Genomic DNA, 18,626 nt, shown 5'->3' with positions numbered 1-18,626 from the left:
CCTTGGCCAGGACGTAGCCATCGCTGATGGCCTCGAGGTCGACGCCGACGTAGTGCGAGGCGACGACGGCCAGGGCGCGCTTGACGCTCGTGTGCAGCGCCCCTCGGAGTTGCTCGCGCACTTGGCCACTCAACGCAATCAGGTGGCTCCCAAGGGAGCTACCCGACTGGACCCCCTCAACCTCCAGGGCCTCGCAGGCGGTACGGGCAGCGGTCTACAGCGCATTATTCTCCCCGATCTCGGCCTCGAGCACCGCCTGCACCGCGACGGAAGCCTCGGTGACCCGGGAGACCTCCTTCTCCAACCCTCTATCAAGACAAGTAGGATGGGGTTAAGCACAAAAGGAAATAAGCCAAACAGGGGCCAAGGCCTACGGGACTCACCCTCGGCTTTCTCTTCCCAGCGCTGGGCCTTGACCCGAGAGGCCTCGGCTTTCTCCTTCAGGCGCTGGACCTCAACCTGAGAGGCCTCGACCACCTTGGAAGCCTCCCTCTCTAGCTCTACACCACATCGGGAAGTTAGGGCTCAAACGCAAGAAAAATAAATAAAACAAGGAGAATAGGACTCACCCTCGACCTTTCCCTTCCAGACCATAGCCTCGGTCCGGGAGGCCTTAGCCACCTTGAGGGCCTCTGCTAGGGCGCCCTTCATCAGCAGGTGCGCACCTTGCTCCATCCCCAGCTGTCCAGCGATGGCCTTGGCAGAGGTCTTCGCTTCTTTAGCCTGGGACCTAAAGGTGTCCCGCTCGCTGGCCGCCCGGGTCAGCTCCTCCTCTAGCTCCTTGATCTACGCCGCTAGAGGGGCAGCCTGCTCCTGAACTGTGGCCACCTTGGCCTTTGCATCGGCACAGCGAAGGCAGAGGTCCTCCACCTCCATGCTCCGCACCGACAGGAGCTCGTTGGCACCAGCAAGCAGGTCCTTCTGCTGCTAGAGCTGGTCCCAGACGCCCCTCTCCCGCCGGAGGAACAGCGACTTCCCGAGGGACCGGTCCTCGAGCTCCTGGATAGGTAGAACAGACGTCAAGCGCTGCAAGAGAACTCAGGTCAGAGACAACACCACACGAGAAAAAAAGGCGCGTACCTGGGTGACGCCGGGCAGATCGTCAACTATGACGAACAGCGTTGTCCGCAGCGACCGCTCCGCCAGCTAGCGGTATTGCTCAAAGGTGCTCCAGCGCCCCCCCCCCCTCGGCCGTGTCCTCAAGAGCGAACAGGGGCTCCCCTTCAGGGTCGTCCCAGCTCCGCCACAAGACATGCGGGTGATCCCACCCGCGGGGGTCGGGTTGTACCCGCATGAGGGATGAGCTTCCCTCGCTAGAGGTCGGAGCTGGCTGCTCCGCGGTGCTGGCCGCCTCGGCATCCACCGCCTCCTTCCCCCGGGAAGTATCGTCGGAGGAGATCGAATGGACCTCCACTTCTCGGGTGCTCTCCTAAGACGGCGGCGGGCCTTGGACCGGGGGCAGCACTAAGGCTTGCCCCGCCTCCATCTCCGCTTCCTGGGCCGCCGGCTTTGCCACGCTCACGCCGGCCTCCGCCACCATGGCCTCGGTGGTCATGGGGGCTCTGGCCTCCGCCACCTCAGCCTTGGTGCTCTTGGGCGCCCCGGCCTCTGTCGCCTCAGCCTCGGGAATCCGGGGGGCCTCGGCCTCGCCCTCAGTAGCCTCGGCGACTGAGGGCGCCTCGGCTTCATCCGACCCACGGGCCTCGGCCTCGCGGGGCATAGGCTCCTCCTCCTCCGCTTGCTCCATGGCCGCCTCGGTAGCCTCTCCCTAGGCTACCGGCTCCTTCGGGTTGGCCCTTGCCAATGCCGCACCATGTTGTATGGCGGCTTGCGCCTCCACCACCCAGTGGGCGGTGGAGCTGGGGCTCACCTTGAGCGCCTTACGTGGCGCCAAGGCAGGCACCTCCGCATGACGCTTCTGACTGAAGACGAGATACTTACGCAGTCAGCATACGACCAGAAAGCGAGCGGGAGACGATACGAACTCCGCTGACAAAGCACTTACCTCGAACGGGGACACAACCGCTTCTGCACCGTGCCCCTAGTTCTCTGCAATGATGGAGGTGGCGGCGGCGGTGGCATGGCCCCCATGTCCATCGGTGCCGGTCGGCCCTCGACGGACACCAGCGCCGCCTCGACCCTCTGTGAAGGCTGTTGGGTCACCTCCAGCACCACCTGCAACAACCCCGTCACCTGCTCCACCTCTGCCGTCGAGCCCACAGGGATGATGGCGTGCTTCCCTAACGCCCGTACCTCGGGCGTCGGCCTCGGCCCTAGGGCAGGCGATCACAGTCCCCGAGGCATCCTCTCCTCCTCCTCCTAGGGACGCTAGGCCGCTCGCCGACGCCCCGATGTTAGGGAGATGGTCTAGGGGACCCCGCCCCCCTCGCTCTTGCCATCTCCACCCAAAGAGTCTGTTGACAGTGACGGCGACAGAGACGCCTCCACTGGGAGACCGTCCTGCCTCTGCTGCCGGCGGTGCTTCTCCAGCTCCTCGTGCTCAAGGATCTTCCTCGTGCGCTTTGCCTCCTCGGCATCCTTCTTCTTCTTCTTCTGCACCTCGGTGTGCGCCCGGTTCACTGCCCACCACTTTGCGTCCTCGGGAACGGGCAGCGGGGAGGCTCACACATCCCTCATCCCCTGCAGGAACGATGAACACAAATAAGGGAACAGGAAACGATGTGGAACGGGGAGGCCTCGGGGGCTGCAGCGGCACATGACTTACCAAGGAGAGGTACCCCCGCGACGGGCGTATCGCGAAGGGGGTCAAACCATCGTTCCTCAGCTTCCCCTCCACTATCTCCCTCACTCGACGTAGAATCTCCTCGTCGGAGAGGGCGACGGCAGACATCCAGATGCCCTCGATCGGCTCACCCGATGTCATGTCGAACAGGTGCCGCCGCCGAGCCATCAGCGGCAACACCCTCCGGCAGTGGAAGGCAGCCACGACCACAGCCGCCGTAAGGCAGCGGCTCCGCAGCCTCGCCAGCCCCTCTAGGAGCAGCTGTAGCTTGGGCTGATCCTCCTTCGGGATGCCATACCTCCACTTCTCCGGCTGGCTCTCCATGACCCACCCGGTGTAGGGGGGAAGTCCGCTGTCGTCGTTGCGGAGGTAGAACTAGCTGTTATACTAGTGGCGATTGGACGACGCGAGCTGCGCCAGGATGTAGAGGTGCTGCCAGTCTTGGCACACTTGGAGAGTACAGCCGCCGGCCCTCACCACCTTCCTCGTACCCGTCGTGCCCGTCGGCTTGGTGGTATGCCCCGCCTGGAAGAGGTGGAGCCACAGCTCCCAATGAGGGGCAATCCCCAGGTACCCCTCGCAGACGGTGACAAAGATGGCCGCCAGCATGATGGAGTTGGGGTTGAAGTTGTGGAGCTCCACGCCGTAGTAGTGCGGGAGCGCCCGCATGAACCGGTCCACCGATAGGCCGAGACCGCGCTCATGGAAGTACACGAAGCTCACAACGTAGCCATCGTGTGGCCTCGGCTCCGGCTCGCCCCCCGGAGCAATCCACTCTAGTCTGCTGGGGTCGGTAACCGGGCGGAGGAGGTCGTCGTCGACGAGCGACTGCAGCGTCTCCACGGATACGTTGGACCAAGCCCAAGGATCCGCCTGAATGACAACCGCGCCGGCCATGAGTACGGTGGGGAATGCGACTATGGCGGTAAGCCTCGCTCTCTCCCTCTCTTCCTCTCCCTTCTTCTCCCTTCTTCTCCCCGGCACTCTCTGTTCCTAGCAACGACTCGAGGGCAGCAAAAGCAAAGGCAGACAAGGTAAGGAGGAGAGGGGCGAGTCTTGTCACATATTTATGTAGGAAGGGGCGAAACGGACGGGCAACGAAATCGGGGAAGTTTCCCTCGGATCTGGCACAGTTAATCTGGATCCGATTTTACCACCCACGCGCCCACCTTTTCCTTATTAATCGCACGCACAGTTATGTCCCATCCACTGACACCGCGTCGCATCCGACCACAGCAACAGCAGGTGCCGTTTCGTCTCCCTGAGAAACCGCCTCAAAAGGTGCTTCTGCCGTTGTCAGTCGATGGCAGGGGAATATCCCCCACCCGATTCCTTTCAGACGAAGGAACTAGGCACCGAGCCCGTTACGGTCTAGGGGTTCAAAGGCTAGGCCCCCGAGGGTTTCGATAGCCGCCCTAGGACAACAGAGTCAGGGACAACTATGGGCGAGCCCATACATGGCCGAGGCCCAAGCGAGCGATCGCTCGGGATGCCCTAAGTTGTGTCCGAGATCGGCAGGGAGGTCTCCGAATGGGATCCCACCGTAGGGAGGCATCGAGCCCCCGGGGCCAATTGAACGGCCCTGGGACCCACTAGAGAAGCCCTCTAGTATTTTTGGAGTGCGTCTCTAGACTGCTAGCCGACCCTTATCGAATGGGGCACGGGCCTCCACTCGGACTTACCCGATAACAGCTCACCGGAAGTGTCACCGCTCGCGCCCACCGAGGGTAGCCTGGCATATTCCACCCCTCCTTGCGAACAAAAAGGATGTGCGAGGGTCGCACAAAAAGCTAGGGGAACTCCTGATCGCCCTCTTGCTCCGTGCAGAGGCTCGGGGGCTCTTCCTGCAACCTTGCCGAGACCCAACGACCCAGGTTCGCACCCGAGGGCTTGGCAAACAACCCCTCCTTCTGAACAAAAAGGATGCACGAGGGTCGCACAAAAAGCCAGGGGAACTCCTGATCGCCCTCTCACTCCATGCAGAGGCTTAGGGGCTCTTCCTACAACCTTGCCGAGACCCAGCGACCTAGGCTCGCACCCGAGGGCTTGGCATACAACCCCTCCTTCCAAACTAAAAGGATGCATGAGGGTCGCACAAAAAGCCAGGGGAACTCCTGACCGCCCTCTTGCTCCGTGCGGAGGCTTGGGGGCTCTTCCTGCACCCAGGACGAAGACAAGCAACCCAAGCTCGCACTCGGAGGATCAGAAAAATGCAATAAGGGGCACCGAGCCCGTTATGGTCCAGGGGTTCGAAGGCTGGGCCCCAGAGGTTTTGACAGTCGCCCCAGGACAATAGAGTCAGGGACAACTATGGGCGAGCCCGTACATGGCCGAGGCCCGAGCAAGCAATCGCTCGGGATGCCCTAAGTCGTGTCCGAGACCGGCAGGGAGGTCTCCGAATGGGATCCCACTGTAGGGAGGCATTGAGCCCCTGGGGCCAATCGAGAAGCCCTCTGGTACTTTTGGAGTGCGTCTCTGGACCGCTAGCCGACCCCTGTCGAATGGGGCACGGGCCTCCACTCGGGCTTACCCGATAACAGCTCACCGGAAGTGTCACCGCTCGCGCCCACCGAGGGTAGCCTGGCATATTCCACCCCTCCTTCCAAACGAAAAGGATGCGCGAGGGTCACACAAAAACCCAGGGGAACTCCTGATCGCCCTCTCGCTCCGTGCAAAGGCTCGGGGGCTCTTCCTGCAACCTTGCCGAGACCCAGCGACCCAAGCTCACACCCAAGGGCTCGACAAACAACCCCTCCTTCCAAATGAAAAGGATGTGCGAGGGTCGTACAAAAAGCCAGGGGAACTCCTGACTGCCCTCTCACTCCGTGCAGAGGCTCGGGGGCCCTTCGTGCAACCACGCCGAGACCCAGTGACCTGAACTCGCACTCGTGGGCTCGGCGAATACGATAAAACCCCTCGCTCAACATGAGAAAAAGCCCCTAGAGGAATAAATCCACTCCTCTAGGGCCTCGGGGGCTACACCCGGCGGGTGCGCTCGCGCGCACCCACCGAGGCTTCGAATACGCAACACCATCCCGCCAGGAGCTCCCGTGAGCCAAATCTCGTCAAAACCTCAGGGAGAGCACTCACACTCTCCCCGAGGCTTGGGGGCTACTGTCGGGTACCATAAGAAGGGGTCCCCTAAGCAAGGACCGAAAAAATCACTTAGACCCTTTAAAAATCAAAGCCAAGAGACAACTACTGGCTAACCCCCACCTTGACCGAGGCTACCAATTCTCCGCCTCGCTCGAGGCCTCACACGTAGGGCCTCGAACAGTGAACCGATTCTCCGCCTCGCTCGAGGCCGGCTCGTAAGGCCTCGGACAGGGAACCGATTCTCCGACTCGCTCGAGGCCCCGCCCGGAAGGCCTCGGACGAGTTGCCGATCCTCCGCCTCGCTCGAGGCCGGCTCAGCAAACAACCCCGTCGCCTTCGCCTTGACCCACTTCTCTGACAGGATGTCACGTCCAACAAACGTGTTCAACCGCTCCCGCGATATCAGCCGAACGACAGCTCGACACAGTGGAGTGGCCGACGAGACGTAGGGTCACATCGACGCCATGCCATCTGGGACAGGATGGAGCAGGGGTTACCGGCCGCTGTGCTTAGCACTGTGCCCATGACTGACACCCATACCGCACTATGCTACCTAACCCCAACTGCTCCGAGGACAGCGCGGCGTGGGGAGTCAAGTTCGGGTCCCTGTAGCCTCGGAATCAGTGTATAGGACCAACTGCTCCCTCCGAGCCTCGGTAATCCACTTCAGGGTCTCGGCAGCCTCAGGATTCGTGCCCGCTGCGCCCCCCATGATGGCTCGGCCTTGGCACCGACTGAGCCTCGGCTTTTCACACTATCAGCGCACAGTGACCGACACGTCGTTCGCCATGCCCTGCGTCAAGCTATCACTAGAGCTCCCACGTCGCACAGGATCAGGCGTGACCGGCGCGTCGCTCCAGTACATCAAGTACAAGACCGCTCCGTTGACCATACCGCCACGGTCACAAGCTACAGGGCTCGGACATACCGCCTCTGCTTACAGGACGCTGCGTAGCGAACACATGTATCACCCCTGTCCCCCCTTCGACTATAAAAGGGAGAGACCGGGGCTGTTTCTAGGGAGGACGAACTGACAGACGCTTAGGCTCATGCTCTCACGAACAGACAAACACGCACGCTTCTCTGCTGCTAGAGATCAACATCTCAAGCAATCCACGCCGTTTCACGCAGAGACCTAGGGCTAGCTCCCTCTCTCGCCCAGCTTGTAACCCCATACTACGAGCACCTCGGTGCAAGGAATACAAGATCGATCTCTCAGACTGGACGTAGGGCACCTATTGCCTGAACCAGTATAAACCTTGTGTCTCTTTGCATCACCATCCGGGATTAGGAACACGCAGTACAAATTTACTAGTGGGTTGAGGGCTCGCCGGTCCAAAACACCAACACAAATCCTAGTCCAATTTTATCAAACATAAATTTACAAAAACGAAATTAATAAAAAAAACCAAACCCTAGATCTAGATCTAGATCTACATGCACATGAAACATCCATAAAACTAACTAATTATTCACTAAAATCAAGAAACATGGACCAAATAAGGGTATGATCTTGTTCCCCTACCTAATTTACCCTAGTACATTCAAAACTTGGGTCTAATTTGCTTCATAAGTAGCTCAAGCACCATAGAAGAGCGAGAAAAGCAAAACTCTAATTACTCACTAACCAACCATTAAAACTACAAAAAAAGTGTGGAATATCATTTTCTTACCTTCTACAACCTCTCCACCAAAGGATTTGAGATCAAAACCTTCCCGCTTAGTAGAGCAATTTTTGGGAGATGCCCAAGGCCTCCCAAGCCTTTTTTCTCGGGTAAGAGTGAGTGACCCGAGGAGGAAGTAGTGGCGGGCCCAAAAGGTAGTCCAGGTAGGCCCAGGACTACCCTAGAATCTAGCACAAAGTTTATTTAGTACTCAGCATTTTCAATCTTTTAGCCTATAGAAAGTCTGGCCCAATAAAAAACTGAAAGAAGCCCACGTTAGCGAGCATCAGGTATCTCCCGTCTGCCTCCTGAGCCCCTGCGCGAGGCCGTGAGACCTGCCCCGCCCCCGAGGCCGTGACACTTGCGAGTGTCGCCGCCCCTGACTCCCCGAGCGTCGAGGCCGAGCCGCACGAGGCCCGAGCGTCGGCACCCCACAGGGTGCCATCCCGCCTAGGCCTGGCACTGGTAGCCGTCTCTCCGAGCCTATGCGGCACCCCTACTACGGCACTACGCGGCACCCCGCGTGGCCGAGGTGTCGAGTAGGGCAGCAAGCTACGTGCCGCTGGAGCCAGCCGCCGAGTGCACCAGGCTGCTGCTCTGCAGCGTGCCAGCGCCCCTGGATGGTGAGTGTGCTTTTGAAGTTCTGAGCTCACCCTAATCTCATACCCTTTGGTTTGGACGGTGAGCACTGGAATGTAAATTTGGTTAGGGATTTGTTCTTGTGAATGAAATCATAGCGTAGAATCTTATGTATAATCTATTTGTGCAAGTTTTGGATCTATTTATATAAGTTTTGAACCTTTCAATTGTATTATCTCAATTTGGTTAATTTATAGCCATTTTACCGAACTTTTTCTTTAAATTTTGTCGTGTTGCACATGAAATTTTTTGAATAGGACTACCCTGGTTTTAAATCCTAGGTCCGCCACTGGGAGGAAGAAGGGGGCAGCAGCCATTTGTACAACGGACATTTATAAGGGTGACTAGTGATTGAGTCGCTCCTACAAATCGAACAGTAGGGGCGGCTGATGAGTGAGCCACCCCTACAAATCTACCCATTTGTAGGGCAGCTCATATCATCAGCCGTCCCTACTGTTAGATTTGTGGGGGCAGCTGGAATCATGGGACCCGAGCTCACCCACTGTAGGGGTGGTTGGTGGTGGAGCCGCCCCTACAAAAAAAAATGCTCCCGTTGCTAAAAATCGTTTCTGTAGTAGTGACGCCGCAGGCAGCCAGCCCCACGAGGACGCCGCCGTTGGACGTGCCAGCCCACGCGCCAAAGATGAAGATGGCTGCCTGCAATTTTACCCAATGCCCTCCACCCTCACATGACGAGCATATGCTTATTGATCCAACATGGATGACACGATGGACAGCCACGGCGGTTAAAAAACTGAAACAAAGAGGTATGGGCTAGGAATGCACCACTAACAAAGACTATAGATCCAAAAACCCACTTTTAGAGTTGATGGACCTAAGTGAAACTAGAGTGCAAGTTAATGGACCACTGGTACATTTAACTTTTTTTTTAACGCAGCTAGTATCAGCGAGTGTGTATACATGCATCCATGATGTGAAGTGGCCTCCCCTTTGTCCGTACACATATCCTGAAAATAATCATTCTTCCGTCTAGAGGCTTTTAGCCTTTTATTACTACTCATGGTCCTAGGTGCAGTTTTACATTAGCTTTTTTTTTAATCAGTTTAGTTTTACATTACTTTTATGAGTGGACTTTTATGTCCTAGTTAGTAAGACTAATACATTAATTTACATATGAATGAAACAACGGTAATGCTCCGCGCGCCCCGCACCCCGCCCTCGTAGTTGGTCCAGGCCGCGCCGGCTACTCAGTGGGTCCGGTTATATTTTAATCCATGGACCAAACGTAACACAAATATGTGCATGTACACGTATGTATGTCGGTCTCGTCAGAACGTGAATACGTGACATGCATGTATACTAGAAGAGGACACAATCAACATACATGGAGAGCTGTGCTGAATGACCAGGTAGCATCTCCACCACACCGCCAACCATTCATGCTTTCACCGCTCGTCGCGGATAGCAAACCTGCCGATCGCCGGCGCTGTTGCCCGACCGCCGCTCGCTCGTGGAGAGGGAGACCGCAGCCGTCCGACCGCCATTGCCCGCCTCAACCACAGGGGCCGGACGCTTGGTCGGCGGCTAGGAAGACCTCCGACTCCGATGCGCCGTGGGCCAGCGTCCACCACTCATGGTCATCGCCGAGAGCACCCTAGGTGAGGGGGCCGTCACTGGTCAGGCCCAGGGCAGGCGTAGCTGGCCGCTGCCAAGCCAGGCCACCATCCACGGCCGCCGGCTGGCCGAAACCGACCGTTCCCCGCTATGCTCTACGTTGCACGGAAGAAGGATGAAAACCGCATGTTGCAAGCATACGTTTTAAGTATTTCAGATGTTTCAGAGGTACGTTGCAAGTCTTTTATATGAATATTGCAAAAGTAGATCGGGATGTTACATATGTTGCAATTATTGTACACATATGCAGCAAGTGTCTGTTCTCAATGTTTAAGCTGTTTTTATTTGGATATTGCATGGCTTCATATGGATGTTGCATATGTTGCAGTGACTATACACGGATGTTGCAAGTGTATATTCTAAATGTTTTATTTGCTTCGTACGTATGTTACAAATGTTTTATCTGTATGTCGCATATGTTACATTGACTATACACATATGTTGCAAACACGTCTTTCAAATGTTTCACCTTGTTTTCAGACGTATGTTGCAGCAAGTGTTGCTCCTCACGTGCTTTGACTCGTAGGCACGCACGTGCTGCAGCACCCAACAGCGCTACCTATCTCTGTTATGCAGGCTAGCTCCAATAGTCAGACGTACGTGCAATGGGCAGTCAGTGCCCAAATGGTCAAACACTCTCTGGTCAAAGTGCATGCACGTAAAGCGCCAGCCCTGCACCACCAGACATGGCCCCCACGGTGCAGTATGTAGTCGGGTCAACACTAGGTAGGCACGCTTTTCCCTCGGATGCAGCTAGGCAGGCCCCACACGCACATGCTCTCCCGTGCAGAGTGCTAGAGCAGGCCGACGCCCCTGCACCACCAGGCGTAGTCCCCCACGGTGCAGTATGCAGTCAGGTCAACACAAAGGTACGAACGTTGTGCTCCTTCTCTCACGGATGCAGTTGGACGAGGCCTACACACATGCTCTCCGGTGTAGGCACAGCGACGTAGGAACACTCAGGTTGGCGCAGCAGCATGCATGGACGTCTGGACATCCAGGCGCTAGCATAGCCCACTACTCAATGCACAATTTTATTTCACTGTCTCATAGGATAGTTGTAGTTTTTTATTTCTTGCATGGTGTTGTGAACTATGTAGTCATTTAAAATTGCATCTTTTTTTTTCTAGAAGAGGACATGCCCCATTTCCATTTCATGACAAAAATACATGTGAATGTTAAGATAGTAAATGGGAGATCAGGAGAGAACCAGTTCCGAGTAGCTCTGAGCTCCGTCTCATAGCCAGATAACTGCTGCCACTTAGCTAGAGTTTACTCTAGCTGACAGAACATGACGTTTGCATTTATTACAGACCAGCTAAAGGATCACCACATTTGGTCAGACAAAAGATAGCACATTGGGACTAAGAACAAAACAACATCTCAGGGACTTCATTCCCGTAGCTGCACTTCATTCAGTGATTCTGATCTTCACCATCATGACTATCATCCTGCTTCAAGCGCTTGCATTGATCCTCAGGAGGGCGTTGGGGGAGAAGATCCGACGCCACCTTAAGCATAGTGTTCACCCCATTGACATGCATCATCCTGTCGACTTCAGCATAGATACCTGTCCAAAAACGCATTAGGGCACCCGCATGACTAATGATTTCAATTGGGTTCTTTATGAGTTTTCTATTGAAGCACGCTCTGTTGCGAGCCTTCCATATTGCCCAACAACAAATGGCCGAAATAGCCCACATGAAATTTTGAGCCTTCTGGTATCCAGAACTCACACCATTCCCAACACTGGGAAATGGAGGTTGGAATATTGGTAGCGCCTATAATTCTAGCAATAACCCCCCACACCACTTTTGCAACAGAGCAGGTAAAGAACAGATGATTAATAGTTTCATTATGATGACAGAACTGGTATTTGGGATCCCCTGTCCATTTCCTTTTGGTCAGGTTATCCTTGGTTAACTGAGCACCATTGATCATCAACCAAATAAAAATCTTGATCTTGGGGGAGGGGGGAACTCTACCGTTCCAGATCCTTTTGTGATCAGGCCCAGCGTCAGATTGTGTTAAAGCGTTATACAAAGATTTCACAGAAAATTTTTTATTCTTGCCAATCCGCCAAATAATCTGGTCTTCTATTTCCTGAAGCTGATCTCTCTCAACATCAACCTTGATACCATCCCAGCTTAGCTGCAAGCCATCAGTTAACCTTCTTCTAAATGTGATTTGAACATTGCCATTTTTAACATCAGCAACAAATACCTCTTTTTGATCACACAGAAGAAACAAAGTGGGAATGATAACCATCAGTGGCTTATCATACAGCCAAGGGTCACACCAGAATCTGGTTTTCACCCCATTCTTAATACTGACCACCCTCCCTTGTAAATAAATATCTCTAACTTTAAGGAGATCACACCACATGGGAGAATCAGTTGCTCTATGAGAAACAAAGAAAATTGATTTATTATGCATGTATTTAAATTTGACTATATACTGCCAAAGCCCTTCCTCCTGCTCAAGTTTCCACCACCATTTGGCTAAAAGGCTTACATTCATTTTTCTCAAGTCCTTAATGCCAAGGCCACCTTTCTTTTTTACTTTTGCAAATTTTGACCCATTTCATCAAATGATATTTTTTCTTGGTCCCACCCCCCTGCCAGAAAAAAACTCTCCAAATCTTGTCAATTTTCTCAGAAATAGTTTTGGGGCACATGTACACAGACATTTGATAGATAGGGGAGTTATTCAGGCAAGAGCAAATCATCCAAGTGTATATGCCACGTGACATGATTAATTCTCTGAGTTCAAAGAAGTGAATGATGGAATTAAAGACTCCAGAATGTCTATGCACACCTCTATTAGAACTCTTCTCATTAGCATATCCAATAATATTAAAGTCTCCACCAATCAAAAAGGGCTCAGCACTAGCATCACAAAATCTAGACAGTTCAGATAGGAAATCAAATTTAAGATCATCATGGGCAGGACCATAAACCACAATCAGATTCCACTTAAGCTTATTTTCTTTGTCCCACAGATTCATTTGAATCATAAAATCCCCTTTGTAAAAGAACCCACATCATATTTATTCAAACAGATGCCAACCAAAATCCCCCAAGATCTACCTTTGGAAGGAATCCATTCCCAAAGGTAGTCCTGATGGGTATCAAACTTCCTAAGCAAGGATACTTCACATTCTTCTACCATAGTTTCTTGTAAGCCAACAAAATCAAAATTGTATTGGAAAATGAGACTTTTGAGAAAGGTAGAGACCCCATTTTTCTTAAGGCCTCTACAGTTCCAAATCAGACAGTTTGGGAGTTTGAAGGCCAACTTTACCTCCTTTTCCCTTTCGTTTCAAGCCAGGAGCTTCCTGGACATGAGTCTTGGATTTGCTATTTGGAGAAATTTTTAATTTTCTTTTAGATAATTTTCCTTTCTTTTTAGATAGTGCCAGGATTTCGCTTTCTGTCTCAGAAGGCTCATCCTGCAGCCACTATCAATCTCTCATTCATATCCTTATCTGCTAAATCATCATCATTTTGTTCACTAACCACTACCTCATTATGTTTAGCATGTAGATTTTTCCTAGTAATCTCCAACTCCTTAATCATATCAAAGGTGCCAAAACTAATCTGATCAACATTAATACCAATGTCACTAGATAGTTCTTTAATGGTCTGTATAGGTAAATCAGAGAACATGGAAGAAGAAGAAAATGTACCTTCCAAATTCCTTTTCCTTGCCATCCTTCCACAGTTTTCTTGAGTGGTTTTAGTGATGTCCTTCTTAAGTCTCTCACTCCTCCTTGTCTTCTGCTGCTTCAGATTGTCATTCTTGATCACCTCACAAATGCAAGATCCCATAGATGTCGGCAATCCATCTTGCTCAGTGATCTCTTCTTCAGCAACTGTGCTTTCTTGGGTATTCACAATGGCCTCATCAGAGAAATCCATCTCAATGGGTTTTTGATTCCCCAAAGAGACCAGCTGCTTATCAGTTTCCAGGGTGGATCCCTCAGCATTCATGAGTTTCATATCTTCATTGATAACTTGCTTAGGGTCAAGGGTTGGGGGGTTACTCTCCAAGCACCATATTTGATGAACATCTCCATCAATGTTTTTAGAGCTTCCCTGCCCAATATCTCCAAAGCCTTCCAGCCTCCTAATTCTTTCACCCAAATCACTATCAGAGTCTGAATCCTCAAAAGTTTCAGGAATATGGACCTTTTCACCCTTATCCTCATCAGCATTGTTCTTTTGCAAAGACAAATTCTCACCACCAGTAGCTTTCCCCCCAATTTTTGGAGGAGCAGACATAGTGACATTGCCAGATTGCTTCTTACCAGCAGATTTATCAGATCCAGATCCAACCAGTTTCCCACTAGACTGATTCCCAGCTTTATCCTGTGACTCCTTACTGAGATTTTCATTGGCCTTGAATTTCTTAGATGGAGGGGGATATTCTCCTTCTGTAATTTTAATGCCACTTTAGAGAGTTCTTGCAGGAGCTTCAATTTCAACTTCTCTCTCAAAGGTGAAATCATGAAGAACTAAGCCCAAAGTACTTTCAGCAGTCCTTGGCACTTCGGTAATATCTCTACATGCTATCTTGAGTCTGACATAATCATGCCTGAACCTTGTTTTCTCATCAATTTCCAGCACTTTACCAACTAGGCCTCCCACCTTGGCACATGTCCTGATAGACCTCTGGTCAGTGGGTATATCCCAAATCCCGAACAAAGCTTGTTGCAGCTCACCTTTAGCCGCAAAACTTGCAGTATAAGAATCAATCTTCATCTGAGCATTTACATATCTCATGGAAATATAAGGAAAAAAGCTCCACTCCTTCACCATCTTGGCACTGGGAATCTCATAATAAATTTGTTCTCACTTATAGCTCTGGCAGTCCATCTCCAGTTTCTGAACCATGAACATTGACAAATTGCCTCTCAATGTCTTTCCCAGTTGCCTGTCCAGCAGTGATTGTAATAACAACAGTACATTCCTTCTCTCTAGCCATTCTTGGATCTATATCTTCCTCAATAAAAAAGAAACTCTGATCTTCAACCTGAGTTGCACATAGTTTAGGCACATTGTTCCAGGGAATGCATTCTTTACAGTCATAAGCCATATGCCCATGAGGTCCACATATCTCACAGTTCAATCCTCTGCAGTCCTTAGTGACATGATTGTACAGTCCACAGATCTCACAGGGAATCCTAGCCTGATTAGAGCAACCAGCCTGATTTTCTTGAGTACGATGAGCTTTGTTACCTTGGGATGATTCAGGAATATCTTGAGTATCCTTCTTGGCTCCCCACTGCTCGTCAGGTTGCTTCTGCTGGTCCTTCCCCCCTTCCCACTTGTCATCACCTTGTTGCTCACGGTCTTCCTCCTTAGATTCTGCTTGCAGTGAAGGTGCTTTGTTGGTGCGCTCCCAGGTGAGGTTGCGGCCAGGTGTACGGCCTCTCCCTCTACCCTGCCTTCCAGCGCCAAAGCCATCCCGCGTCGCGCCATAGTTGCCTCGGTGACCTCCTCCACGATTCATGCCGACCACAACCGTAGGAGCTGGCTCGGCTCGAACGGCGGCCGCAAAGGATCTCTCCGATCTACCCAAAATGATCGACGATTTTGGAGAGGATTTTTTCACGATGCGTGGTGGCTAGGGTTTGCGAGGTGGGGATTGATCTGCGGGGATCGGCTTCAAAGGACGGGATGTAGGAGAGGATGAGAGGTCCCCCGACTCGGGGTCACCTTCAATCTCTCGCTCACCCCTATCCTGATCGCCGCCGCATGTCCCAACCTCAGGTCTGCGCCCTAGGATTCCCGCCACCTCCCGAACCTTAGGTGGTAAGCGGAACCATCGTCTCTGACTGGTCGGCTCCACCGCCACAGAGTTTGAAACATCCAAACCTTCTCCCGCCGGTGATTTCCTCTTCGTCTCTGCCTTGCCGCCATGGCCTTGCCAACGAAGTTCAATCGAAATCACCTTGATTCTGACAGAATTCGGTAGGATTTCTTTGAACGGAAGAGAGCCTTTCTCCACCGCATGCCTGGTACTCCACGAATTCGCATCCATGGGAACGCCAAACCCTCTGGCCCGCTCCCGCCGCCGCTCCCCGTGGGATAACGCCGGGAAAGCATTCGCATCCCCCAACCATCCACCAACCTTCTCACCCTCCTTCTGAATGTTCTTCTCCCACCATGCATCGCGACGAGAGATAAGCACCTCAATGTCCTCCCTCCGTCCCCCGTGGAAGCTCACTGGCGAGGACACCGGAGGGAACATGGGTGGGGATGGGGATAGGGATGGGTCGGGAGTGCGGAGACGGCGGAGACGACGTAGTCGCCACGGGAGAGAGGCGAACCATTTTTTCCACTACCTACCTCTTTAAAATTGTATCTAAATTAATTATTAGCATATTAGAGTATGATCATTAATTAATTTGCATAATACTTCAAAACTAATTCATTAACCAACTCAGTCAAATGAATGCAACCCTTTAAGCAAAAAGAGGGCACAAAATTCTTTCGTCTCAAAAAATTACATGAATGATTATAAAAAAATAGCAAACTATATCGTAATTAAATTATGCGCCACTCCAAAATTGTCTCCAAAAGAAGCATCTACAAACAAAGATATGATACGTACACGAATGAACCTAAGCATGAATTTTGAAATTGAAACACACAAAAAAAATGTAGCAGCATATATACATAATAGAAGCAACATCGCTGCAGCATACTATCCGACCGCTCCACCGTCAGCTCCCTAAGCCCAGGTCCTTATCCACTACCTCATGGAGGTGCGCGGAGGTGCTTCCCTGCCGGGAACATGGTACCATGGCCCAGTGCTCGTGCAATGCGAGATTCGGGGCAAGTAACGGAAGCAGCAGCAATTAGTAGATTCATGGTGAGTTTCTCATGTCAAAAAGAAGAAGAAATGGTTACGAATACAATGAACTAAGAAATTATTACTTCCAACTTCTAAGCTCTATCGGGTAGAAGTAACTAATAAGTACAAATAAATGATAATCGAAATCGTTCGAATTACTTCGAGATCTCGTTTTTAGTTTCTAATCATTAGAGGTTTGTGTAAATCCATATGATTCTCATTATTCTATTTCTCTTTCTTTTCAACCAATCACTCTTTTATTCCATCCTTTTTTTATGTGGAGTCCCGTGTGTTTGGATTGGGGTTAAAATGCGATATCCCGGATTTGATTCAGATGATCTGCTGTTTGATTTATGGGTTGGATAAAACGGAATCTAACTCAGTAGGGAATATGCTCCTAGATGCGGGTCTGTCGTGTCCGTCCAAATCGAGCAGACCGCGCCGTCCCAGTTCGCTTGCTCGCGTTTACAGGAGACCCACTACTACAGATATCATTTGTAGGGGTGGCTCATGGGTATTTGTAGGGGCGGTTTGGCTAGCCGCCCCTACCAAAGCGTGGCTACAAATCGCCGATTTGTAGGCGCGGTTCCCAGATCGCCCCTATAAATCGATTTGTAGGGACAGTTGTAGTACCAGCCGCCCCTATAATACTTGTTTGTAGGGGTGGTTCAGTCTAGAACCGCCCCTACAGTATATTTTTCCGTAAAAAAATTTAAATTTATAATTCAAATTCGACCAGAACACACACATATATATATATGTATATATATATATATATATATATGTATATATATATATCTGACCATACCATATATAATTCAAATTTGACCACAAGCACAAGAGTATTATATAAACTACAATTACAAGTCCAATTCATAAGAATATATACAATCCATCATTATATAGACATAATTCATAAGTCTAATTCGTTCCACTTCTCCCTCCCTCTCTCTGGCACACGGTGCATTGGGTGAATGGGCTATGGCACTCGGCGTAGGTGTCCCACAAGGTAAGATCAATGTTAAATTACATACGCATTGTTATCAATGACCTATAGCTAGCCTTTCAGTCTCACGAAGGTGTTGGTACTGAGGATTTCTACCTAAGTCAGAATTTCGGTCATGGTAGGTGTCTTTGACGTGTATAATCTGATCCAATATGAAGTTGCAAAGGTCACCGACGAGTTCTAAAAGTTGGTCATCCTTGTATGGGTTTCTTTTTATTTCTTTCTCTTCTTTCCACTACAAGAGAACACGTTTTGGTTTAGTATTTTATACCATATGCGAAGTTTTTATACTACGGGTGAAGAGGTTCAAACTTACCCTTAAGAGATGTCTCCTGTAGGTACCGGTGTTACTCATCATAGAACATATATAGTATCCACAATGTACACTTCCAGGCTTCTGCTTGGGGGCACTATGTGTTTTGCATATGGAAATGTTAAGTAATGCTTTTTACAGCCATGTAATAGAGTACTGAAGTAAGTTACACTTATCGCACATAGTATTTTTATAGCCAGCCTTTCCTTCCTTACTGGATCATGCCTTCCGTGACGTTGATTGACATAGAACATAAATGCCCTGTTCGAATTATTTTAGCAAATACAACTTTTTAGTATCCAAAAGTGAACGTTACAAGTATGTATACAAACATATAAGCTAATGAGAATTGTCGATATGTATACGTCTTGAGAATCGATATGAAGTCTTTGTATGTCACCGAGTCCCTATCTATTGAATCAAAGACCTGTGCCATGCTCCTCCCGACATCGACGCCTATACAAATCCAGTGGTTGCAGCATGGATTTAATCATAGAACTAGATAAGCTATTTTGCATCGAATAAATATATATCAAACAAAGCTTTAAGTATAGAGTTGAACTTACACGAAGTTGTATGGTAGCTATATAGTAGAGTGATGTTAGTTTCTTTGCATGGATGTCCTCTTTCTCGCGAAGGGTCCTTTCAGCAGCTAGCTCTTTGTCATCC

General features: G+C 51.0%; 1 protein-coding gene across 1 annotated transcript; it reads right to left on the bottom strand.

Annotated features, from left to right (window-relative positions):
* Nucleotides 1–10,970: 10,970 nt before the first annotated feature.
* On the bottom strand, nt 10,971–16,083 carry LOC136452250 (uncharacterized). Its single transcript, XM_066452865.1, has 2 exons — nt 13,466–16,083; nt 10,971–11,347 (listed from the first exon to the last, which is right to left on the bottom strand). The coding sequence occupies exons 1-2, from the start codon at nt 14,058–14,060 to the stop codon at nt 11,193–11,195; spliced, it is 750 nt and encodes a 249-aa protein (XP_066308962.1). The 5' UTR covers nt 14,061–16,083; the 3' UTR covers nt 10,971–11,192.
* Nucleotides 16,084–18,626: the final 2,543 nt, after the last annotated feature.

Source organism: Miscanthus floridulus, chromosome 5 (assembly GCF_019320115.1).
Source record: "Miscanthus floridulus cultivar M001 chromosome 5, ASM1932011v1, whole genome shotgun sequence".
NCBI classification, from domain to species: domain Eukaryota; kingdom Viridiplantae; phylum Streptophyta; class Magnoliopsida; order Poales; family Poaceae; genus Miscanthus; species Miscanthus floridulus.
This window is presented reverse-complemented; position numbering and strand designations above follow the sequence as displayed.